This window comes from Scylla paramamosain, chromosome 23 (assembly GCF_035594125.1).
Source record: "Scylla paramamosain isolate STU-SP2022 chromosome 23, ASM3559412v1, whole genome shotgun sequence".
Taxonomy (NCBI): domain Eukaryota; kingdom Metazoa; phylum Arthropoda; class Malacostraca; order Decapoda; family Portunidae; genus Scylla; species Scylla paramamosain.
Window position 1 is genome coordinate 9,046,310 of NC_087173.1, and position 25,170 is coordinate 9,071,479.

Below are 25,170 nucleotides of genomic sequence, written 5' to 3' on the forward strand. Positions count from 1 at the left end.
CAAACAGACAGACAAACAAACAAACAAACAGACAGACAGACAGACAGACAAACAGCATGTAAATTCAGACTTAAGGAGCTTCATTTCCAAGCTCGCAAGGAAGCTGAGAGGAATGAAAAACAAGTAAAAGGAAGAACGGCAGTGTTTTCCAATTTATTTCAAGAGATGGAGAGTCTGAGAGGCAGAACTGTTATGGAGTACCCAGGAGGAGGAGGAGGAGGAGGAGGAGGAGGAGGAGGAGGAGGAGGAGGAGGAGAGGAGGGTGTCGTAGTAATGAGAGAGATGAGAGTTGATGTCCAAACAGATCAATATGAGGATGAATAAAAGGAGAGAGAGAGAGAGAGAGAGAGAGAGAGAGAGAGAGAGAGAGAGAGAGAGAGAGAGAGAGAGAGAGAGAGAGAGAGAGAGAGAGAGGCAGCCCAGAAACAAAATTGAAAGGAATAAAACAAGAGAGAGAGAGACTGAACGAAAAAAAAAGAAAACGAAGGAAGTACAGGGTCAGAGAGAGAGAGAGAGAGAGAGAGAGAGAGAGAGAGAGAGAGAGAGAGAGAGAGAGAGAGAGAGAGAGAGAGAGAGAGAGAGAGAGAAGGGAGGGGGGAGAGGACGGAGGAGCGAGGGGGAGGGGAGCGAACAAGCCTCACATGGACACAAGGGCGCCGTGGGTGATAAGAATTGAAAAGAAAGCGAAAAAATACGATAACAGAACGTGAACCAACCGTGAGCGAACAATAACGGGAATTTAAAGACATGAAAACGATCGTAATGCAATAGAGAGAGAGAGAGAGAGAGAGAGAGAGAGAGAGAGAGAGAGAGAGAGAGAGAGAGAGAGAGAGAGAGAGAGAGAGAGAGAGAGAGAGAGAGAGAGAGAGAGAGAGAGAGTTTCAATATACTTTCCTGCTACATAAAAAAAAAAAGTTAGGATAGAAAATAAAACAAAAGAACAAAAGAAAACGAGAAGAGAGAAAGAAAGAAATAAAAGGAGAGGGTATGAAAATAATAATGGCAAAAAGATAAGTCCACAGGTGTAATAATAACGAAGAAGGAAATGTGATAATAAAAAAATAAAAAAAAAAATGAAAACAGAAATGAACAGAGAACACAAAATAAACACAAAACTAATTACCAACAAACACACGCACACAAAAAAAAGAAAACTGCAAAAGGGGGAAAAAAATAGAAAAAAAAAAAAACAGAAATACCGAAAATCTTATAAAGGTACTTACGTTTCTGCTGCTTATCGTCGGCTGCTTGTGTGACGTCACGGCTTCATTATTGTTCTGCAAGGAGAGAGGTGGAGATGTCAGTAATAATCCCTTGACCTTACTGTGTACGGGAGGAGGAAGAGGAGGAGGAGGAGGAGGAGGAGGAGGACGAGGAGCAGGACCATAAGGAGGAGGAGGAGGGGAGAGAGAAACAAACTTTAAGGACAAAAGAACAAAAAACAAAAAACGGAAAAAAAAGGTTAAATATGAAAATATAAGAAATTCGACAGGTGCAGAGGAGGAGGGAAAGGAGAAAGTAAAGGAGAATAAGGAAAGAAAGGAAAAGAAGGAAAAAGACCTGCAAGTAGAAAAGAAAAACGAAAAAAGGTAGTAATGAAAATAAAAGGAAAATAATAGAAGATGGAAAAGAAGAGGAAGTGGGACTAATAGAAAAAAAGAATAAAAAGAGGAAAAAGATAGGAGTAAAAATTATGGGTAGGAGGTGGAGGAGGAAGAGAAATGAAGTAGAAGGTACGAGGAAGGAAAGTAAAAGGAAGAAGGAGAAGGTGAGAGAATTAGATGAGTATGAGAAGAGATAATTATGGAGAAAAGATGGAGAAAAATGGTTAGTTAAAGAAATGAGAAAGAGCAGGAGAAAATGGACGAAGAGGAGGAGGAGGAGGAGGAGGAGGAGGAGGAGGAGGAAGGGGGGAGGAGGAGGAGGTGGTGGAGATGCTGGGATATGAGGGAAATGAGAACACGGAAGAACGAAGCAAAAAGAAAAAAGAAGATAATGAAGATGAAGATGAAGAAGAACCGGAGGACCAGGAGAAGAGGGGAGTAAGAAGAAGAAGAAGAAGAAGAAGAAGAAGAAGAAGAAGAAGAAGAAGAAGAAGAAAAAGATGAAGAGGAAAATAACAGATGGAGAGGGAGAGAGACACAGGGAAAGAGAGAGAGAGAAAAAAAAAAAGTTAAGGAAAATTATGAATAAGTCTGACCTGTTACTGACTGCCTCATTTTATTTTTTTTTTTGATTATGAGTCGAGAGAAAACGGGACTCGGCTGCACTTCCACTAATGAGTGATGTCGAACGGTAATTTGTATGCCTTCACTTTACCAGTTTCCTCCCTTTTTTTCCGGCAGGGGGCAAATGATTAGGCGTGCTTCGTTTTTGTTTCCCAGGACAAGAGAGAGAGGGAGAGAGGGGAGGGGGGACAAATGAGAAATAGACAAATATAATAGACACATAGACAAGCAAATGGACGGACAGGCAGGCAGACAGACAGCCAGGCAGACAAAACAGACAAACAGACAGACAGACAAAGTAAGAACAAAGAGAGAAAATTAAGAACATACAAAAAATAAAATAAAGAGACAATAAGACGGACAGAATGAAATACAGATTGACACACAGACAGACAGAAAGACAGACAGTAAACGAGAATGAAACAGACAAACGGACAGACAGACACATCAAAACAAAAATCTTTCCTCATTAGAAAACTTGATTAAAAACAAAACCAGGACAATGAAACAAAGAAAAAAAAAAAAGGACCATCTTCTTCCCCCTTAAAGGTACATTCCTCTGACCCTGGGGAGGATTTGGGGTTGGAAGGGGAAGAAGGGGAGGGGGAAGATCAGACCACGAGGGGAGTGAGAACCAAGGGGAAGAAGGGAGGAGGGACAGACAAGATACAATGTAGAGATAAAGTAAAACAGGAAGTGTGGGGAGAGGAGAAAGATTTGGGGAGATAAAATAAGAATGGTTAGAGAAGGAATGTGGAGTGTTTGTGGGGAGTCTACGCGGTGGCTGCAGATGAAATAAAGAATATATAGAAGGAACAAAAATGAAAGATAAGGAGGAAATGTTGGGGAAGAAAGATCTAGTTAGAAAGAAAAAAAATTGCTTTGTTTGGGAAAAAAAAATCATCAGTATAGTTGGGCATATGAGGGTTAGCTGGAAGGAAAATCAACAGTGATTATGGAAAAAAATGACGTTTTGGTTGGGGAAAAAGAGGAAGGGTTAGGGAACAAATAGCGAGGAGTTGGAGGGGAAGATGAAACGTGGTTCGGGAAGAATGAAGGAAAATTTCAGGAAACATTAGGGAAGGGTTGGGGAGAGAAATGAGAGGAGCTGATAGGAATATGAGTTGAAGTTTGATGGAGAGAGAGAGAGAGAGAGAGAGAGAGAGAGAGAGAGAGAGAGAGAGAGAGAGAGAGAGAGAGAGAGAGAGAGAGAGAGAGAGAGAGAGAGAGAGAGAGAGAGAGAGAGAGAGAGAGAGAGAGAGAGAGAGAGAGAGAATGGGAAGGGGAGTGAATGATGAAAAGGAAATCGAGGAGATGGAAGGGGAGAGATGAAAGGGAAACGGGAAGCAAGGAAGACGGAGTAATGGGGATGGTGAAAGGAAACGCAGGAGACGAGAGAAAGAGAGAGAGAGAGAGAGAGAGAGAGAAGAGAAGTGAGTAAGGGTTTGGGATCGTGAGGGTGGGTGGGGGGAGAGCTTCTACTTTATGGAGAGAGATGCTACCCAAGGGTGACATACAATTCCTTTACTTCTCAACTGTAAACCTTGTTAGGATGTTCGGCCACACTCCCAGTGACACGCTGAGTCGCCCTTTGCATCCCTAAACAACTGAATATTCCACTTTAAAAAAACGATTAATTTTCATACTGGAGGAATATTATAGTGTCCTTGATTCATTCTTTATTACTTCTTAATTTCATCGTGATTAGAAGGGAATGATGAAAAAAATACTTAGCTGTACTGGATAACCCTTTTCTTTTCTACTTTCCATCTTCATATGAACTTTTCCTTTCCAATTTTTCATATCTTCATCTTTTCTTTCTGTGATTTTTCCTTTTTATTATCGTTCCTCCTTTGATTTTCACTCTTAACAGCCTTTTCTTTTTCTCCCCTTTCCCATAAGAAAATACCAGTTCTCTTTTAACTAATCTTTCTCTTCTACTTTTCATCTTCTTCCTTCCTTTTTCCCTTCAAACGTCTCTCTTTTTTTTTTCATCATTCCTTACCTATATCCTCTTAACATTTTATTTTAACCAGGAAGAAACATAGACGTACAAGTATCTCCTCCTCTTCTTCCTCCTCTTCCCCCTCCCCCTCCTCCTCCTCATGTCCTGTCATTTAGCTTATTAATATTGCAAGCATCATCATGTTACTAAACTCGGAAGTATTTAGCAAGTGACGTAACTTCGCCAACGAGTTACGAGACGACCAGCAGAAACTATGTCCCATCGTTAATCACCTGCACGAAAACCAACGAAAAGATACGAAAAAATAAAAAAAATAAATAAAAATATACCTGAAAACAATTCCTCTTTGGGTGTCTGTGTCTGAGTGTGTGTGTGTGTGTGTGTGTGTGTGTGTGTGTGTGTGTGTGTGTGTGTGTGTGTGTGTGTATGTGTGTCGAGTTTCTCCTTCCCACTTATAAAACTACGGCCCGGTAACTTTAAGTCTTTAAGATACACCAAACTGTATGTCTAGATTACAACGCATGCGATGTAAAGATTAAAGCAAATCCCAACACCAGGAAATAAAGAATACCAGGTGTTTAATTAATACCATGCAGGGTGGCCACGAGGGAGGACAGGTGTGTGTGTGTGTGTGTGTGTGTGTGTGTGTGTGAGAGAGAGAGAGAGAGAGAGAGAGAGGAGAGAGAAGAGAGAGAGAGAGAGAGAGAGAGAGAGAGAGAGAGAGAGAGAGAGAGGAGAGAGAGAGAGAGAGAGAGAGAGAGAGAGAGAGGAGAATGGGGAACAGTAGCACACGATATAACCAGCAACAATATTGGTACGGAGAGGAGGTTGTCCTGACTGTAAGGACGATACTGGCGTGGCATGCAGGGTGGGGGAGCGGGGGAAGAGAAAACGAGGGGTACAGGAGTAGGAGTAATGGGAGGAGGTGGTGGCTGAGGAGGAGGGGAGGGGGACGAGGCGGAGAAGGACGGGAAGGAGAGGAGAGGAGGCTGTCATGCCGAGGGAGACATACACCGGGGGCGTGGCCGGGGTAGTCGCGGGCCTCGTGCACACGCTGACGCACCAACACATCCGGGGGTCAGGTCAGGTCATGCGCCGCCAGGCAGGGCAAGGGTCAGGGTCAGGTCATGCGGGCACGGAGGGTTGAGGCGTCGGTTCAGCCGGCGCTCCTGACCTCTTTCTCGATGTGCAAGGCGGTGTGCCAGATGGTGAAGGCCAGGCGGTGCAGCACGCCCGCGTCCATCCTCGGATCGGACCGTGCGCGCCGCCGCCGCTGCCGCGCGCTGCTGCCTTCAGACCTCGAGGAGGAACCCAGGGAGTCCCAGGAGGACCTGCAGGATGATCCCAGCGAGTTCCACGAGGCAGAGGGCGCGACGCGGCCTGCCTGGGCGGCTCGCGGGAGCGTGGCGGGTGGAGACTCAGGCGTGGAGCTGATGAGTGACGGGATGGAGGAATAAATTTCATCGTTGTCAGATCGCTTACCGCGCTGCGGCCACGAGGGCGCCGATTGCGTCAGGAGGTTCTCCGGGCTGGGACTCGTGCTGCTGTCACCAGGGTAGGAAGCCCTGTGGCCTGCTCCTGGGGTGCGCTGGGTTCGGACAGGGACAATGGGGTGGGGTGCTGGGAGACACCAGAGGATTGTGGGAGCCCACTGGCCCCGTGGTGAGGCGCGGGGGGAGGAAGAGGCGGCGGGGCGTCATCGGCACGTCGCCTGTACCGCAGGGGTGCCGGGAGGGGCGGGACGGGCCGGGAGTAGGACGCCTCGCTCACGCTCTGATAGACAGGGTCATCGGTGGTGGTGAGGCTGGAGTAGATCTCGTCCTCGCTGGGGCCGCCGCTGCGGGGACCCTCGCTCGGGTACTCGAGGCTCGAGTAGATCCCGTCATCGTCGCCCGGCGTCCAGCGGAACTGTGGCGGCGCGGGCGGGTCGCGACGTGCCAGAGAGCGTCTGGGCTGAGGCAGAGGCTTCTCATTCTCCTTATCTTTCTCCTTTTCTTTTTCTTTGTCCTTATCCTTATCCTTTTCTTTTTCCTTTTCTTTTTCCTTCTCCTTATCCTTGTCCTTTTTCTTGGAGACAGCCTGATATTTAGGTTCTCCTTTCGAGGCCTTCTTGGCGGCCTGCTGAGCCTTGGTCTCGTTGTCTCGCTCCCTGAAGGTGCGTTTGGTGGGCGAGTGATATTTGTCACCTTTGGTTGGCCGCTTGGGCCCCGCGATGCCTTTGGCTTCCTGCTCCAGCTTCCTCGCATCCTGCTCCGCTTTCCTCTGCTGCAGCAGCTGGTAGTTCGACTTGACATCCTGGATCATTTGCGGCGTCACTGCCTGATACACCGGGTCGCACTCTAGGGCATCGGGCGAGGATTGGTACAAGGGTTCGATGGGCGTGGGCTTGGGCGGGGAGGCCTGGTACAGCGGCTCGGCCTCGTCCGCCTTGAGGGGGGACATGGGGGGCGGGATGGCCTGGTGCACAGGCTCCCCTTCACTCACCTGGGGAGGGATGGACTGGTACAGAGGGTCAGGCAGGGAAATCCTGGGCGGGATGCCCTCGTACAGCGGGATTACGCCCGGAACCTTGGCGGGGGACGGGCTCCGTGGCGGGAAGCTTGGCGGGGATGGTCTCGTACAGCGGCAGGCCGCCTTGGGTCTTGGGTCGCTGAGTCCCGTACAGCGGCTCGCCCTGGTGCACCTTCTGTGCTGGCTGTGGTGGCGGCGGGTGGTGGTGATGGTGGTGATGGTGGTGGTGGTGGTGATGGTGCTCACCGGTGCGCGGGGGCTGGGAGGTCACTGGGGGAACGACTGGGGGCACGGCCTGGGGCCCTGAGGGCTTGATCGGTTGGGGCTGAATCTTAAGAGGGGCGTGGCTGTCTACACTGACGGGGGGGGTGCGGGTGGGCGTCGCCATCGGGCTGCCTCAGAGGGATGGGTATCTGGTAAGGGCGGTCGTAGTTGGGCTTGATGGTCGGGATGGGCTTGAACTCATAGTCAAACATGGGGGGCTGGGGGTGGAACTTGTGCTCACACTCGGGGCGCACGGGCGGCGGGAAGTCACCCTCGAGACGACGAGGCGGCAGAGGCTGGTGCTTGGGCTCAATATCGGGGATCCTGGGAGGGAAGGGCTGATACTTGGGCTCAATATCGGGTCCTCTTGGTGGCAGAGCCTGGTACTTAGGGGGATCTATATCGGGGATTCTAGGCGGCAGCGGCTGATACTTAGATTCGATATCGGGGAGGCTGGGAGGGAGGGGCTGGTATTTGGGCTCAAGATCGGGCTCTCGGGGAGGGAGCGGCTGATATTTGGGCTCTAAATCGGGTCCTCTGGGCGGGAGAGTCTGATACTTTGGTGGATCAATATCGGGTATTCGTGGAGGTAGAGGCTGATATTTTGGCTCGAGATCGGGAGGTCTGGCGGGAAGCGTTTGGTACTTGGGCTCTATGTCTGGTGGTCTGGGGGGGAACTGCTGATATTTGGGCTCGATATCTGGTCTGACTGAGAGCGGCTGGAGCGGCTGGTACTTCTGGTCCATCTCGTGTGGTCTGGAGACGGGCTGCGGGTACTTGGGCTCTATATCTGGTCTCACGGACATCGGCTGGTGTTTTGGCTCCACATCAGGTCTTCTGGGAGGTAGCTGCTGGTACTTCGGTTCAATATCGGGTCGTGGTGGTAAGGGTTGGTAGCTTGGTTCAATGTCCGGTCGTCTGGGTGGTAGCTGAGCGTACCTGGGTTCGATATCAGGTCGTGGTGGCAATGGCTGGTACTTCGGTTCAATATCAGGTCTCGGTAGTTGCTGGTACCTTGGTTCGATGTCCGGCCGTCCTTGCTGGTGGTGGTGGTACCTCGGTTCTATATCGGGTCGTCCAGGTTGTGGATGGTGGTATCTTGGTTCAATATCAGGTCTTCTTGGGGGTAACTGCTGGTACCTTGGTTCTATATCGGGTCTTGAAAGCATCGGTTGCTCCCGTGGCTCTATATCGGGTCGCCTTGGAAGGAACTGGTATCGGGGATCGAAATCTGGTCTTCTCGGGGGAAGCTGCTGGTATTTTGGGTCTAAGTCGGGTCTTCTTGGAGGGAACTGCTGGTGACTAGGCTCGATGTCCGGCCTGGAATGGTGCATGTAGTGGTACCGGTGCTCGTGGTCATGTCTCTTTGGTGGGATTGTCTGGTACCGCGGGCCCGGGTCGTGACGTGGTGGTGGTAATGGTTGGTACCGTAAGTCCACGCCGAACTTTTTAGGCGGGAGTGGCGGGTACCCGAAGTCCTGATCTCGTCTCTTCGGCGGAATGGTCTGGTATCTCGGCTCCACCTCGTACCTGGGTGGTGGCAGTGGGTGGTACCGAGGGTCGAAGTCATACGGTTTTGGGGGAAGTGCTTGGTATTTAGGCTCCAAGTCGTAGGTTCTGGGAGGGAGTTCTTGGTACCTTCGAGCTTCGGGGTCGTGTCTCTTCTGGGGGACTGTCTGGTACTTGATGTCTACTTCAGGTCGCTTCATGGGCAGCATTTCGTATTTAGGGTCAATGTCATACTTCTTGGGGGGCGGCAGCGGCTGGTACTTGGGCTCTGAGGTGCGGCGCTTGGGTGAGGAGGTGACTTGGTGGCTTGTGTCTGAATCCCTTCTCTTCGGGGACTGAGGGTGCTGTAACGGGCCCATATCCCGCCGCTTAGGGGACGAGGGGACGCCGCCAGGTACCGTCTCTCGCCTCTTCGGGGACCCCAGCGGCTGTAGGGGCTCAGTGCCTCGCCTCTTTGGGGAGGGAGGGTGGTGGCTGCTGGAGGAGTCCGCGTCGCGTCGCTTGGGGAAGGTTTGGTAGCGTGGCTCAGAGCTGTGCCTCTTGGGCAACGACTGGTACTTAGGGTCACCCTCACTCTTCTTGGGGGGGGCACTGTATCGCAGCTCCCCGTCGTGGCGTCTCGGAAGGGACCGGAACTTGGGCTCGGGTTCGTATCGCTTCGAGGTATTGTGGTTCTTTGAGTCCCCATCCTTTGACTTTTTGGAGTCCTTCGGTCGTCTCGGCAAGGACTGGTAGTCTGCGTCTCTGCGCCGCGACTTGCTGTCCCCCTCTCTGCTGCTGCGCTTGCTGGAGGACTTGAGTTTTATCTCCCCACTGCCGGACGAGCTCCCAGACGCCGAGGTGTCTCTGCTCGAGGGTTTGGTTCGATTCAGAGAACCGTACGTCGTCGGGAGTGGCGAGAGTGTGCTGGCAGTGTTGCCTTCACTCAGGTTCCTACGGTGTGCCTTCGGGAGGGAGGGCGCGTTGATTCCCAGCTGCTCTGCCGCCGTGGGACCTGAGGCTCCCGCGGGTGTTGTCCTGGCCAGCAAGTGGAAGCCCACGCCCAGCGCCCTGCTGAGGTGGCCGGGGCGATTGTGTCTTGGGAGGGAGTAGAAGCCCGTGGGTGGCCGGTTGGCGGCGGGGGTTGGCTGGTAGACGGACAACATGGGAGGCGTTGAGCCGGCAAGTGAGGCAGAGAGGACCGTGGAGCCCCCTGAGGTGCCTGGGCAACACGAGATGGCTGAGGCTGGGACGGAGACTGGCACTGTCCCTGTGGCCCCGCCTGTGATGGCGGTGGCGGTGGTGACGATGGTGATGGGAGCTTGGGACACCGGCTTGCTCGAGTACCTCGCATTGTTATTGTTATTGTTGGCGGCGGCGTTGTTGTTGGCGGCATTGCTATTGAAGATGGTGAGCGAGGCGCTGGGGAACCCGGAGAAGCTATTCTGGCGACGGAACACCTTCGGGACAGCCCGGCGCGGAGGGTTGGCCGGCGGCTGGCTCATCCCGGCGGCGATGCGTGGTCTCCTGAAGGGGATAATTCAACTTGCTAAGAGCACCAGTCCCTCACTCACTTCCCTGATGCAGTGCCGCCTCTCCTTCAACAGGTGAGCAGCAATTTGTGTCGGTGAGCAGACACAAACAACTCCCAGCCTCCGCCTCTCCTCTGGCAATTAATTATAAAGCTTGAGCTGGTGGAGGAGCGACTGGGGCCGAGAAACTTGTTGTGTGGAATAGCACCTCAACTTGTCGCTAGAGGACAACCGGCGACAACAACACGTCACCAGAACGACACGTAAAAAGATGAAAACAACGAGCAACTCTAACACGGAACAGGTGAGTACAAACAATCGAGGACTTGACAGTAAGGAACTAAAGACTCGTCAGGTTAACACTACCAAACAAAGACCTGACCAGCCACGACCCGGATCACGAGAAGGTAACAACCTGGAGAACGACCGTGACAAGTGAGCACTCCAAGTGGTCGATGACAAGTATTATGAGCCAATAAAGTGAGCACCAAACGTCAGCCAATCATGGTCCAGGAAGCTCCACACGTCACAGCAGCCTTGCCCTAAGTGTAGTGGGTGACCGGCCAGGTTTTGATCACACTGTTGTGAGCGGGAGGGCGGACCTCGAGGACACGGCCCGACAGTTACAAAACGCTACACTAAAATACTTAGAAAATGTAAACACTAGTGCTTCAACAGGCAGCCAGCTACTTGTATGTACAAAATTTTTGTCACTACTTCCTTGGAGATAACGAGGACCAAGTCTTCCTGCTAATGTTCGACCGACAAACAACAATAATGAATAAAAAAAAATATAACAGGATTGTCAGAATGATGGAGTGGTGGCGTTAGTGTCGTGGCGGCGGCAGGGCGGCAGGGCGCTGCGGCCTTCCTCCTTCCTCTTAGCCACGTCCACCGCCTCCTGATAAGCTCGTCAACATTAACTAGTCATCAGTATTGAGCAGGTGAGGTGCGGCGGCGAACAGACGAGCCGGGGCGGGACTGACGCGTGACACCATGGCCGGAGTGGCCTCACACACGCACACACAAGCGCACACGCACACACACGCACACACACACAGCCCAGGATGGTCGTGGCGCCGCGGACGTCCACGATACGCACACCACCACAAAAACGTTACAAAGTATCGGTACAAAACACGGACTACCGAGGTGGTCTACTCTGGTGCTACTCGTCGTATCAAAACCTAAGTCCTGCCGAGCGAGTGACTGTCACTTTCTGTCTGGAGTTATTTAACAGGTTCAGGTGTAAAGGTATTACGCGACAGTCTGGGCTTATTTAGGGAGTGAGTTGCCAGCGGCTGCATCAACACATCATGGCCCGACCACGGCGTCCCAAAGGCACATTGATCTACTATTTCTCTTCGTCGGCCCCTGACGCGGCGCTGCCCCAGTGGTGGCCGAGGGACACTGTTCTGTTTCTTTACTAGCACCACACAGCGGCCTCCCCCCAACCACCGCCACAGGCAGCAGCAGCAGCGCCACCAGCAAGAAAAGTCTCAGTAGCAGTGGCAGCGGCAGCAGCAGCAGCAGCAGCAGCAGCAGCAGCAGCCACAACAGCAGTAGTAGCAGCACGACGAAGCGGAGGCTGTGACTGCTGCACGCCTCCTATTTCCATCGTCTGCCGCAGTAATCTTCACTATGACACAGTAGCCACGTCCTGAGAGCTGGCGACGGGGACGACGGGGCAGCACTGAAGGGGAGCCGTGGCATGGGGCGGGGACCGGCAGCCATCTGGGAGAGGTGGTGCTCCAGGTGGAGGCGTGTGGCTGATGCCCAACTTCCTGGTCACTGGTGTTGGTTTTGATCAGAGTCTCACTGTGTGCCGGGACGCCGGCTGCCTCCTGGCTGCTCCTCGCCTCTCCGGGCTCCACTCAGCCGCCAGCAGCGGGTCGCCGGCCGGCAGGATTACACGATAAAGTAGATGCTGCAGCAGGCGGGGAACTGGTGGTGGTGGGTCAGGGCGGCAGCTGCAGCCTCGGCGGCACCCGGGAGCTGGGCTCACTTCCTGCGTCCGTCACGTCGCCCTCACAGCCTCACCTCCTCGCCCTGGCCTGCGTGGTCGATAATACCCGGGAATAGCGAGTGACTCCTGAAGACTTGCTTGACCCTTGTTGAGCGACGCGGCCGGAGTCAGGGACGCAATATTAACGCTGCACTTTCGCTTCTCTCTCAATTAGCTTTCCTTCACTATCACACTGCAACATCCCACACCTTGGCCCGGGGGCGTCTCCTCACTCACACCAACGCCGCCCTCTCACACCCACAACGGAGGTCACGAGGGTCACAGGAGGCCCTTGGAAAGAGGTCAAAAGAAAATGTCAGAAGGCCAAGGTGGGTGGCGGAGGGTCCACGCACTGGCACTCTGAGGTCCGCGGCGGCACTGTGAGGGCCAGGGAAGGAGGGCCGGGGGAGGCACCGCCGCGACGAGGCATCCACCACCTCCACCACCACTACAACTCTCGCGGCCTCAGACGCGCGCACATCGATCCAGTCCACACACTCTCACTCTCTCTCTCTCTCTCTCTCTCTCTCTCTCTCTCTCTCTCTCTCTCTCTCTCTCTCTCTCTCTCTCTCTCTCTTTCTCTCTCTCTGTCCTTTCCCTTTCTCTCTCACTCTCACATCCCCTCTCTTACTCGAGGGTCTGGGATATCTCACTTTCTCATACACTCCCACCTCCCACATTCCGCTAAAGTTCCTTCTTGGCACAGACTACACCCAGTCCTCAACTTCTCGTCTTCACAGGCCGCGTCTCCTCCTCCCCTGGGCCTCCCCCGCCCCTTGTATCTGTCTGAGTACCTCCCTTCAGGTGCGCCTCGCTTAGCCGCCACTACCTGGGCTGCCAAGACATTGTCACCGGCGCCCCTTGGTCCCCTCGGTCCCTTTCCACCCTCGAGGCATGGACGCGGAGGTCGGGGTTCGTATCCCGTGTCCTTATGAGCACACGCGTTCATACGGCTCATTTTCCGTCTTGATCCTTCCTTTTTATCCCAGTAGAAATTAGAAGCTTGCTAATAAGAAGGCGAGGATCCTGGTGCGTGCGTTCGTGCGTGTGTGTATGTCTGTATGTGTATGTGTGTAGCTCTGACGGTCTAAAGGCGTGGAGGACTCAGTGAGGGGAGAAAGGAAGGGGATGAAGGAGGTAATCAAGACGTGTTTACTTAACAACCTCGCGCCTTAGATCACCCGCTACCTCCTCTTTGCTCTCCCGGGACAGGTGTGAGGAGGCCTTGCGGTGGCAGGGTGACAGCCGCTTTTCCCTCGCCTGACGTACGCGGGATGGGGTGAATGGGAAGAGGAAGAGGGGAGGAAGAAGGAAGGAGGATGGTGTGACAATGGCGGGAGGAGAAAATGACGGAGTGAAGGGCAGGGAGAGAGGAAGAGTGTGCTGGAGTGTTGGAGGGAATGGGGAGGGTATTGGAGAAGAGTGTGGCAGTGGAGGAAGAGTGAGGATGTGAAGAAAATGATGGAGTTAAGGAGCTGGAGGAGAGGAGAAAGGGACGATGGAGTGGAAAGAGGGAAACTATACAATGTGGAGGAGGGAGAGAAAAGAAGAGGGAAGAGTAGGAGTAGGATGGATGGTGCAGCAGATAAAGAGTGAAAATAAGAACGACGATGAAAGTGAAAAGATTAAATGCAATAAGAGTAAAGGTAAGAGAAAACAAAGAAGCTGAAGGAAAAGAAAGAGCAATAGAAGGAAAGAGGGATGTAGAGGAGAGTAGCGGTGAAGGTTCGGGGGTGGGGGTGGCAGTGCAGGGAGGCGGAATACGGAGGGGGTGACACACAACTATCATTAGTCTTAACTTTGTCCCTTAGATGACAGGCTTTGCGCATCCTCATCTATCTTTTCTTTTCGTTGGTTTAGCCGCTCATAGATTCCTCGCTCGTCTGTCTGTCTGTCTGTCTGTACCGCGGTATATCTATCCCCCGTCGTGTCTATCTGTGTATTGCAGGCTCCACAATACATTCCCATGCCCGTGCTATACTCGCCACAATAACGTGCAAGTTTCACTCCAAACAGCGGCTTCACCTGGACTTACCTTCACCTCCACTGACTGATCCGCTGTGTGTGTGTGTGTGTGTCTGTGTGTGTGTGTGTGTGTGTGTGTGTGTGTGTGTGTGTGTGTGTGTGTGTGTGTGTGTGGTGGGAGGAGGGGGGAGTACAAGAAGGATCAGCTCCAGCAAAGCGTTGCCATGCATGCACGAGGCAGGAAGCTTAATGGTTTGTGTTTCCTAAAAAATAGTGAGCGTCTCCCGCGCCCCGAGCATCTAGGCCCCACGAGGCCCCGCAGCACCACAGCCCTACACACACACACACACACACACACACACACACACACACACACACACATACACATACACACACACGCACGCACACACCCTCAAGCGGCCCACCACGCCCTTAACACACAGCAACTCTGAGCCAGGCGCCGCAGTGGTCAGCGGCTGTTCTGAGGGTGCAAAAGAGCTGTGGTAAGCGTGGGCGTGCTGGCGCGGGCATGTGGGCGGCCTCCCTTTACCTTGACCGAAAGCGGCTTACCGGCAGGTGTTTCGTTCCCGGCTGACTGAGCCCCTCAGCGTCCCGGGGGGCGGCGGCCCTTCCCTCCTTGTCCCGCAGTCCGCCGAGCCTCGCCTGGCCCGCCTCCAGCCCCACCGCCCGCCTGCCCATGGCCGGGGAGCCCCTGGGCGACGGCCGCAGGTGTTCCTGGGAAGGGTGGCGGCGCCGCGCCAGGCCGGGGCTGCCCGCGGCGGGGGCAACGGCGGCGGCGGGGGTAACGGCCGAGGCAGGGGCAATGGAGGCGGCAGGGGCGACATGGGCGACAGAGGCAAGTGAGGTAACGAGTGCGGCGGGCGCTGCCTCCAGGTGCTGCTGCGGGACTTCCCGGCGTGTGGGCACTGGGCTTGACTGAAGGGAAGGAGGCGCGGTGCCCCCTGGGGGGTGACGACGCGGGGAGCGAGGAGACCCTTGTAGAGAGCAGGTCAGCCCTCGCAGGCCGCCCCCTGTGGTCCCCGCGCGGAGTTCGTGAAAGATCTGGCGCGCGGGGTCGGTAAAGGAGCGTGGGGGGGCCGCCTCGCTCGCCACCTCCTATAGAGAAGAACACACCTGAGCCACCTGCCCGGTCCCGCTCCGCCCCGACCCGCCCCAGTGCTGACGGGCAGGGCAGCGCGGGGCAGGGAGGGCTGCCCCTGGGACCCGCCCAACACACATAATATATAACACAACCACACAACCTGGGCCACCACTTCCTGGGGGCACAGCGCCACTCACCGAGGCCTCAACAATTACCTTTTTGGATTTTCTCCTGAAGCGCAGCGAGCCCAGCATGGTGCCAGGAGCGACGGAGGGCTGGAAGGCGACACCTCAGCGCCGCAGGCCGGGGCGCCCTCTCCCTGGACCCTCCGTCACGCCCCTCACCGCCATGCCTCCTCGCTTTCACGGAGCCTCGCAAACAGGTGGCCGCGCCTTTACCTCGACAGTTCCAAGTACACACAACTACTGCCTCCCAAAGAGTGTGTTAAGTGTCTCAGTGTCCGCAGCCACAGATGACACCAACACAACTTCCTTGAGACGCCGCCCTCAGCACCGCCTCATTCCAGACAGTGTTCAGTATTCCACGCTACCTGGTGCACATTGTTGGATAACACTAATCAGCCTCAAATCAAGCACTATTTACGTCCGTACAGCCAAGAAACAGGGACAGACGCAACACCTGGAGGCGCGAGTGAGATTCATCATTTCAAGCCCTCTTCCTGCTCCCTCTCATCCCCCACTCCGCCTCATAATCGTCTCCTCTTTATCCTCTCATATTCCTTATCTCTTTACGTGCTTCCCCCGCCCCCTCCTCGCCTCTTCCTCCTCACACACTCAATTGCCTCTCCACGCCATCAAAAAAGAAGACTTGCCTGTGTGTAATGTAGGAGTTCAAACGTAACCCCTCCCTCCCCCCTCTCTCTCTCTCTCTCTCTCTCTCTCTCTCTCTCTCTGCCCATCTCCTCTCAAATTATGTCTTTTTTCTATTTCTCTCTCTCTCTCTCTCTCTCTCTCTCTCTCTCTCTCTCTCTCTCTCTCTCTCTCTCTCTCTCTCTCTGTGTTTATACAACTAGACTTAAAGAAACACAGATACATTTAATTTCCATCCCAGCTTACGCAAGTTCCCCAATTAACCGCCACTCTGGTAACCCAAACAGCCAATCATTGCAACAGCAGCCAAAGTAAGATCAAGAGCCAATCATATCGCTCCTTTCATCACTTGTAGCATTCCGAGATATGAGAGGAAGATTACTGTACATACATCTCGCACTAGGCTATCGTCCGGCATAAAGAGAAGCGTTGTTTTGGTGCAGAAAGAGACAGGAAGCAAATATTGGCGAGAGGGAGTGACGTCACGGGCAGAGCAACAGAGAAAACGTTCTATTCGCCGCGCTTTTAGGGGAAACCACTCTAGACTTCACGAGCTGCGTATTTCTCTCAAAATAAGTGTTTATAGCCATGAAACTAGTGTTGTTTTAATAAATGACACAGGATGCTGGTGCAAAATAACGGTGGAATAGGAAATAATGCAATACTTCATGGATAATAGCTAAATATGGTGGAATAAGTGAGAATAATATGTATATCGTTTGTATTTCTCTCAGAACTTGTGTAAATAAACACCACAGTAATAATTATAACCAAGTAATTGAACCAATCCCCTTGAAACAGAATTAGATTACTGCGAAACACTGATTTTCATACATTAATCGGTGGAATGAAGTGAAATGACACGAAGTTTAAAAATCATTCACTACAAAAGCATCATGACTTAACGAAGCGAAATAAAATGAAAATAACAGTAAATAGAATACGAAATAAAAAAAAAATAAAGTTGATAATAATAATAACTTCCATAATAATAATAATAACATGAAATTAAGCCAAAAAAAAAAAAAAAACACACACACACGCACACACAGACACATAACAATAACATAAAACACTAACACAAACCACATCCCAGCACAAACACACACCTAACTATCCAGCCACTCACCCACCCTCGCAACCCACACAGACGCTCCTACAGTACGGTAAAGCCAGACGCAAAGGACCTCACACCCTCATCCTTTCACCCCCACACACCCTGACACGCTCCTCGCCACGATAATCTAGAGTGTGGGTGGGAGAGGCAGGCCTGTGGAGCGGCGTGGCGGTAATGGGGTGGCAAAACTTAATGGAGCAAGGGTGAGAGTTGGCCATTGTTGTTATAGCCACGCTGTGAAAGGAGAGGCCGGCGGGAAGAATGCAGCCCCGTATTGCTTATGTTAAGAGAAGGAGATATTTTGTTTTTCTGAAGTGGTTAAAGTGGAGTGTGTGATAAGAATAGATTAATGCATGGAGAGATCGCAGAAGTAAACACCATATTTAGAAATACTTCCGCGCATCACCTTCACTACTTTCAAAAGCCTCTAGTTGAAGTTGCACGGGTTTTAAGGGTGCTTTTATAGTTCCGGTGACAGATTATTAAGATTTCTACATGATTTACAGGAGAAGCACCCTTGCGAACCCGGCTGGTCATCTCTGTGTCATTTGAAAACAGTCGTGATGAGGCACCAAAGCGTTTCCATCTGTCATCCCCATTCATGAATTTGTATAATTTTTTTTTTTTAAAGCGTCCTATTGATTCGGGACTAACGACAGGATTACTGAGTCTGTTCCGTTTATCTATCATTATTTAAGACTCGAGTGATGAAATGTGTGGATTGAAGGACGAGAAATATATGAAGGAAGTGGATTGAAATAGGTAAATGAGGGGAGTGTATTAAAAGACGATAATCAAGAGAAGAATGTGAATAAAATCATGAAATATGTGCAAAATAAGAATTAGAAAAAAAAACGAAAAGTAAGCCAAGAAAACATAAATGAGAGATGAAAAAACGAATGCAATGCAGATAAACAGAGAAAGAAATATGACTGATACACACACACACACACACACACACACACACACACACACACACACACACACACACAAAGCAACTACAAAACTATGCAAGTGAGAAGACAAGATGAAAGTAAGAGGAGTGAATGACTGAATAAGAAGTAAACCACATGACCATTAAGAGGAACAGCGCCACTTAATGAACAGCGAGAGAGAGCGAGTGCATGAACAAGAGGGAGATGAGAACGACGAGGGAGATGAGATGGGGAGATGAGTCACTGCACGAATGCCTGCGTTAAGCGAGGGCATGAGATAAGGTGAGTATGTTGCGTGACAGCTGGAGTTGACTGACCGCTGCATGGTAAACGATGGAACTGATGAAGGAAATTGTGATAGAAATGAATGGGGTTTCGTGAGTGTGTGCGGTTCATGTGAAAATTTTTATGGATTATACGTTTTCTTTAGTTTTCTTTTTCTTTTTTTTTTTTTGTGTGTGGTTTTAGAGATCAAGTGGTAGTTGTGTTTGTGTGGAGGGTTGTTTGCTTGTGGGGTTAAGAGAGTGTGATCTGTGTTTCTTGTTTTTATCACTACTGTTACTGCTACTGTTACTGATGATGCTACTACTACTACTACTACTACTACTACACCACCACCACCATTCCACTGTTATTAAGAGGAGAAGAGGGAGGTAAAAGGACAAGAATAAGGAGAACAAGATAATGACGAGTAAGAAGAAACAAAGAGAAAAAAATAATAAACTATTCACAGCAACCACACAAAACAAACAGCAATTATACTAACAACTAACAACCAGTCATACAAAACTGCCCCCCCACCTCTCCCCCCCCAAAAAAAAAAAAGAAAACTCCCATAACAAACTAAAACCCAGTCCTATTTTCTCCAACATCTGATCCTCATACAATTAAACCTTCCATTCAATTCCTCAGGTAAGACCCAATAAACTGCCACCTTTTCTAATCCCATTCCCTTCCCCATCCTTCTAATTCTCTCCCTCTCCCTCTCTCTCTCTTTCCCTCCCGTCGACCTCCCTTTCCTGGCGGTTCAGATACAAGTAATGTTTCACCGTGAAGACAAAAGGCGGCAGAGGGACAATGGTGAGGCTGTAGGTGGCAGAAGATAGTGTGGTGGAAGAGGAAGGCGCTGCAGGAGGCGTGAGGACGATGTAAGACTAGTGGGGTCTTGGGAACTTTGTGTGTGTGTGTGTGTGTGTGTGTGTGTGTGTGTGTGTGTGTGTGTGTGTGTGTGTGTGTGTGTGTGTGTGTGTGTGTGTGTGTGTGTGTGTGTGTGTGTGTGTGTGTGTGTGTGTGTGTGTGTGTGTGTGTGTGTGTGTGTGTGTGTGTGTGATGGAGCAAGGGAAGAAGGAAGGGATAGAGTAGAGAGAGAGAGAGAGGAGAGAGAGAGAGAGGAGAAGGAGAGAGAGAGAGAGAGAGAGAGAGAGAGAGAGAGAGAGAGAGAGAGAGAGAGAGAGAGAGAGAGAGAGAGAGAGACTGACAGTGTATAAGACAGACAGACAGACATGTAGACGTAGATAGGCAGACAGACAGATAAACAGATATGCATCACCACACAATAAAATGATTTAAAAAAAAGTATAACAATACTAAAGATTAAAGCACAAAAAATAAATGAATAAAATAACGAAGTAAACTAAACAATAATTCTTCATATTTCTATTTCTCTCCCTTTTTCTTTCACTCCTGTCTCCTATTTCTCATTTTTCTATTTTTCTCTATTTTCTTTCATTTTCACCTACTCCATTCTCTCCCTTTTTTCGCCCCTTCTCTTTTTTTTTTTTTTTTTCTCGTTCGCTTTTCCGCATTTCAGTCCACGTGACATCAAGAGGTGAACCAGCTCCGCACTATTCCACACACCCAATCACCTTTCATTCCAGCGCCTCATTCCAGCCAGCGTTCCAGGTACCAAGGTGCTTCCTGGAGCGGAGAATTCCAAACAATAGGGGATTCAACACTCCAGCTCAACATTCCAGGCACAGAAAGAAAAGAAATGAAGGAAAGGAGCCATATTCCAGCCTTCCAGCCTTCCAGCGTCCACCTTTACATTGCTACCATTCCAGCGGCTGCCCTTCCATGCTATATAATGTTCCAGGGAAAGATAGAGTCCTGGAGCCCTTAAATTCTTCCTAAAGACCTTTCCATTGTGGTAAATTTAAACTAGAATAGATGATATTGATTCCACGGTGAGTCATTGCCGTAAATTCAAGGAGAAAAAGGATATTCCAGACCTCAATGTAGATTCCAGGGAGGTACATTCCAGAAAGCACAGTTAGAGTGAATTTTTGTCCAGATAGGGAATTCTCAGTGAAAGGTGAAATTCCAGAGAGAGAGAGAGAGAGAGAGAGAGAGAGAGAGAGAGAGAGAGGAGAGAGAGAGAGAGAGAGAGAGAGAGAGAGAGAGAGAGTTTAATTCGTCAATGTCAAAGTAAAATAGTTCAAATTAAAGGGTAGCAGCAGCAGCAACAGTAGTAGTAGTAGTAGTAGTAGTAGTAGTAGTAGAATATAGCAAAAGTTCCACAATAATAATAATAATAATAATAATAATAATAATAATAATAATAATAATAATAATAATAATAAAAAGAAGAAGAAAAGAATAACAACAACAAGGGCAATAAACAACAACAACAACTAAACCAGGTGAGCTTTAACACGACAAGGGCACACGTGTAATTAGGAATATTTAACGATACGCAGCTAAGAGAAGCTTACCTGCCCCAAAAAGCTAATTAGGGACACGTAACAAAGATGCAAGGGAAATACCTGACCTGGAAGAAGGCAAGAGAGGAAAGGAAGAAGAAGGGAGGAGGAGGAGGAGGAAGGGAGGAGGAGGAAGGAGGGGGAAGGAAAACAGTCACTTGCATCCTTCCTCACCCTCCACCTCCAACTCCTCCACCTCCTCCTCCTCTACCTCCTCCTCCTCCTCCTCCTCCTCCTCCTCCTCTTCTTCCTCCTCCCCACCTAATCCTCACTATGATTACTCCACCCCCGTTCTTATTTGTGGAGGGGGTGGTGGTGGTGGTGGTGGTGGAGGTGGAGGTGGAGGTGGTGGTGGTGGTGTGATGGTGAAGGAAAGACGAAGAAAGAGGAGGAGGAGGAGGAGAATAATGGAACTACTACTACTACTACTACTACTACTACTACTACTACTACTACTACTACTACTACTACTACTATTACTACTGCTACTGCAACAACAATGACACCAGAATCAAAGAAAAAAGGAAAGACAAAAAAAATACATGTACAAAAATTAGGAAAACACAGGAAACAAAAAGTACAAGAAACCAGTAAAATAAATAATTAAACAGGTAATAAAAAAAAAAAAATGTTTGGGAGATAAATAAAGAAGGCGAAGAGAGAGGAAGCGGAGAGGAAGCAATGCAAGAGAGAGAGAGAGAGAGAGAGAGAGAGAGAGAGAGAGAGAGAGAGAGAGAGAGAGAGAGAGAGAGAGAGAGAGAGAGAGAGAGAGAGAGAGAGAGAGAGAGAGGGAGGATACAGTGCACAGAGGAGTACTTGTTTGTCTGTTTAGGTTATCTGGGAGCAAATGTACTGCTGCCGTTGCTAGAAGTAGTAGTAGTAGTAGTAGTAGTAATAGTAGTAGTAGTAGTAGTAATAGTAGTAGGTAGTTGTTTTTCTTATTGCTGTTGTTGCTATTATTGTTGTTGCTATTTTTGTTTTTGTTGTTTTTATTGTTGTTGCTGTTGTTGTTGTTAGTAATAGTAGTAGTAGTAGTAGTAGTAGTATATTCGTATCAGCCATAATCGTAGTAGTAGTAGTAGTAGTTAGTAGTAGTAGTAGTAGTAGTAGTAGTAGTAGTAGTGGTAATAATAGTAGTAGTAGTAGTAATAGCAGCAGCAGTAGTAGCAATAGTAATAATGACTAACCTTAGAAAATTGCAGAAAATAATTAATAAGCTTGATGAAGACAGGAAGTGCGTGATAAAAGAATGAGAGAAGAGGAAGGCAAGAGGAAACAGGCGAAAGAAGAGAAGAGGAAGGAGAGGAAAGAAATAGCACAAAGAAGAGGACAACACTCAGCTACTGGTAATTTTATCATGAAAAGAAAGAAGGAAAGAAAGAAAGAAAGAACGACGACGTGACAGGAAGGTAAAGTAGAGGAGGAGGAGGAGGAGGAGGAGGAGGAGGAGGAGGAGGAGGAAGAGGAGGAGGAGGAAGAGGAGGAGGAGGGAGACACTTTACCCACAGGAAGACAGAACAAGAGTCCATAGATCACACACACACACGCACACACACACACACACACACACACACACACACACACACACACACACACACACACACACACACACGTACACAAAGACAAACAAGGAAAACAGGACAAAGTTGAATATAGCTTTAAATTGTGAAATATGACTAAAATTTTGTCCAATTTTAGAGAGCCATAATTACGAGAACGAGAGAGAGAGAGAGAGAGAGAGAGAGAGAGAGAGAGAGAGAGAGAGAGAGAGAGAGAGAGAGAGAGAGAGACATAAATACCTCCCATCATTCATAATTTTCTTTTTATATTTTTCCACTTTCCATCATTCCTCTCAAGGTTATTTTTTCCCTCAGTTTTTTTTTCCCTATCAGTAATTATCCATTTATTTCCCCTTCTTTAACTCCTCTTTCTCCCTCACTTAAAATAACTTAAAATAACTTTTTTTTCCCTGTTTTTCTTGCAATTATTCCTCGTAATTTCCTGCCACTTGAATTTCACTTCATCAAAAACGTAATAACAACAAAAATAAACAAACTGTAGTGTGTGTGTGTGTGTGTGTGTGTGTGTGTGTGTGTGTGTGTGTGTGTGTGTGTGTGTGTGTGTGTGAGAGAGAGAGAGAGAGAGAGAGAGAGAGAGAGAGAGAGAGAGAGAGAGAGAGAGAGAGAGAGAGAGAGAGAGAGAGAGAGAGAGAGAGAGAGAGAGAGAGTAAACACATTTTCTTTAGCCATCCCTTTCCTGGACAATCAAAGAAAACGTACCAAAGAGCATGGGTGAGAAAGTCAATGTTGTAGAAAACGAAGCTATGAAACTACCACCACCATCACTACCAGAGAGAGAGAGAGAGAGAGAGAGAGAGAGAGAGAGAGAGAGAGAGAGAGAGAGAACAAAAAAAAAAAGAAGACAAAAAAGACAAACCAGCTTCTCCAGAGACCTTTACCTGGTGCATTGTGGGTAATTGATTTATTGTAAATTTTAATGAAGGGAGAGAAGAAAAAAAGTTTAGTTAGCAATGAATGAAGCACAAAAGTCAAGGTTATGGAGACAAGATCACTGAAATTAGGGAGAAAAGAATGAGATTATCTTAGATTATAATCGTATTTCTTTCTCTTCTTTCTGAAAACAGTAAAAAATATACATTCACTACAATTTAGTAAAAATATGTTCCTCGAAACAAAGATAATTGCATTCAGGGAGAAAATAATCAGATTAACTCGGATTATAACTGTATTTCTTCCTCCCTACTTTGAAAACCATGAATAAAACAGCTGCACTATAATTCAAATAAAATATCCCTTAAAAAAGATAATTGTATTCAGGGAGAAAAGAATAAGATTATCTCGAATTAAAATTATATTTCTTTTTCTCTCCATTTTGAAAACCATAAAAACGCTTTGACTATAATTCAGCTGAAAAAAAGAAAAAAATATATGCCTCATAAAAAAAATCATTGCATCCACGGAAAAAAAATACGATGACCTTGAAATTAGACCGTATATTCTTATACCCATTTTGAAAACCATAAAAAAATACGCCTTCATTATATTCCAATAAAAAATATCCCTTAAAAAAAAAAAAAGTTGAAGAAAGACCATGAAGGCAAATTTCTTTATTTTTAGGGTGAACTAATAAAAAAAAGTCCCAAACTATTTTTCTCTCCCCTTCAGAAGACAGTGATGGAAGGAAAAGGATGAAGGAAAGACTGAAGGAAGGAGGAGGGACACTTGAGGTAGGAGAAGGATGGAGAAAGCTGGAGGGAAGGAAGGAGGGAGAAAAGTCAGTGCAAGGAAGGGAGGAGTGAGGAATGATTGTGTGAGGGGAGTGAGGGGACAGAGAATAAAAGGTGAGAGAAAGGGAGGGGGAGATAATGGAAGGGAAGCCATGAAAGGGAGAAAGAGATGAATGAAGAGAAAGGAACGGAATGGATGAAGAGAGAACACGAGAGAAAGAGAATAAAGAAGAGATAGAAGAAAGAGGCAACATGACAAGACAACAATTATCTATATCATAAATCAATGTTTACTTAAAGAATAAACAAAACGAAAAAAAAAATAAATAAATAAATACCTCTTACTACACCTATCAACTATTATCACCCATTATTATCTTTATTACAATTTTCTAGGACACCCTTGAAAAATAGAAAGAAAACGTCACACTGAAATCTCTATAACCTTCCCTCCATGACATGCTAAAAATACTTGAGTGTCCCTTTGTCATGAAACCTTACAAAGAAAACGTGGCGTGTGATTATCTTGACTTATTGTTCCATTTTCGTTTTGATCCTTAAGGAGAGGGAAGCAGAGAAGGAAGAGAAAAAGGAAAAGAGAAGGAAAGGGAAGTGAAGTAGGAAAGGAGAGGAAGGAAGGGGAAGAAATTTAGGAAGGGAAAAGTGAGAGAATGAAGGAAAGAAAGGAAGAACGAAAATGAGGAAACTAAAAGGGGGAAGAAGCTGAAAGAGGGAATGGGAAGAATGAATAAAAGGAGGAAAGGAGAAATTAAGAACAGGGAAAGGGAAGAATGAAGGAAAGGAGGGAAGGAAGAATAAAAGGAAGAGAGGAAGGAGGGAAGGAAGAAGGGAAGAAATGAAGTAGAAATTACAAAATAAAGGGAAAGGGAAGGATGAAGAAAAAGAGAGAAGGAAGAATTATGAAAAAGGAAGAAGTAAAGAAGGGAAGGAGGAATTAGGAAAAGAGAAAGGGAAGAATAAAGGAAAGGAGGGAAGAAGGGAAGGAGGGAAGGAGTGAAGGAAGGAAGGAAGGGCAACCTGGGAGAAATTAATAACGATTGAGTTACCAAGAGTTAATTTTCATCTCCGGGAAGGGCAGAGAGAGAGAGAGAGAGAGAGAGAGAGAGAGAGAGAGAGAGAGAGAGAGAGAGAGAGAGAGAGAGAGAGAGAGTAAAATATATCACACTCACTCCGTCTCTTACACCACAAACTCCTCCTCCTCCTCTTCTTCTTCCTCCTCCTCCTCCTCTTCTTCCTCCTCCTCCTCCTCCTCCTCCTCCT

General features: G+C 48.7%; 1 protein-coding gene across 8 annotated transcripts in view; it reads right to left on the reverse strand.

The window, feature by feature from the left end:
• LOC135112115 (tensin-1-like) overlaps positions 1 to 25,170 on the reverse strand; it is a 151,312-nt gene that overhangs the window by 96,888 nt on the left and 29,254 nt on the right. For 7 of the 8 annotated variants that reach the window (XM_064026124.1, XM_064026118.1, XM_064026122.1 and 4 more), the window contains exons 2-4: positions 15,277 to 15,611; positions 14,530 to 15,075; positions 1,224 to 1,277 (exon numbers count right to left, since the gene is read on the reverse strand). In XM_064026124.1, the coding sequence (XP_063882194.1) occupies positions 1,224 to 1,277; positions 14,530 to 15,075; positions 15,277 to 15,315 (639 nt within the window). In that variant the 5' untranslated portion in view covers positions 15,316 to 15,611. The remainder of the gene's footprint in view (positions 1 to 1,223; positions 1,278 to 14,529; positions 15,076 to 15,276; positions 15,612 to 25,170) is intronic. The other variant, XM_064026123.1, reaches the window with a different exon arrangement.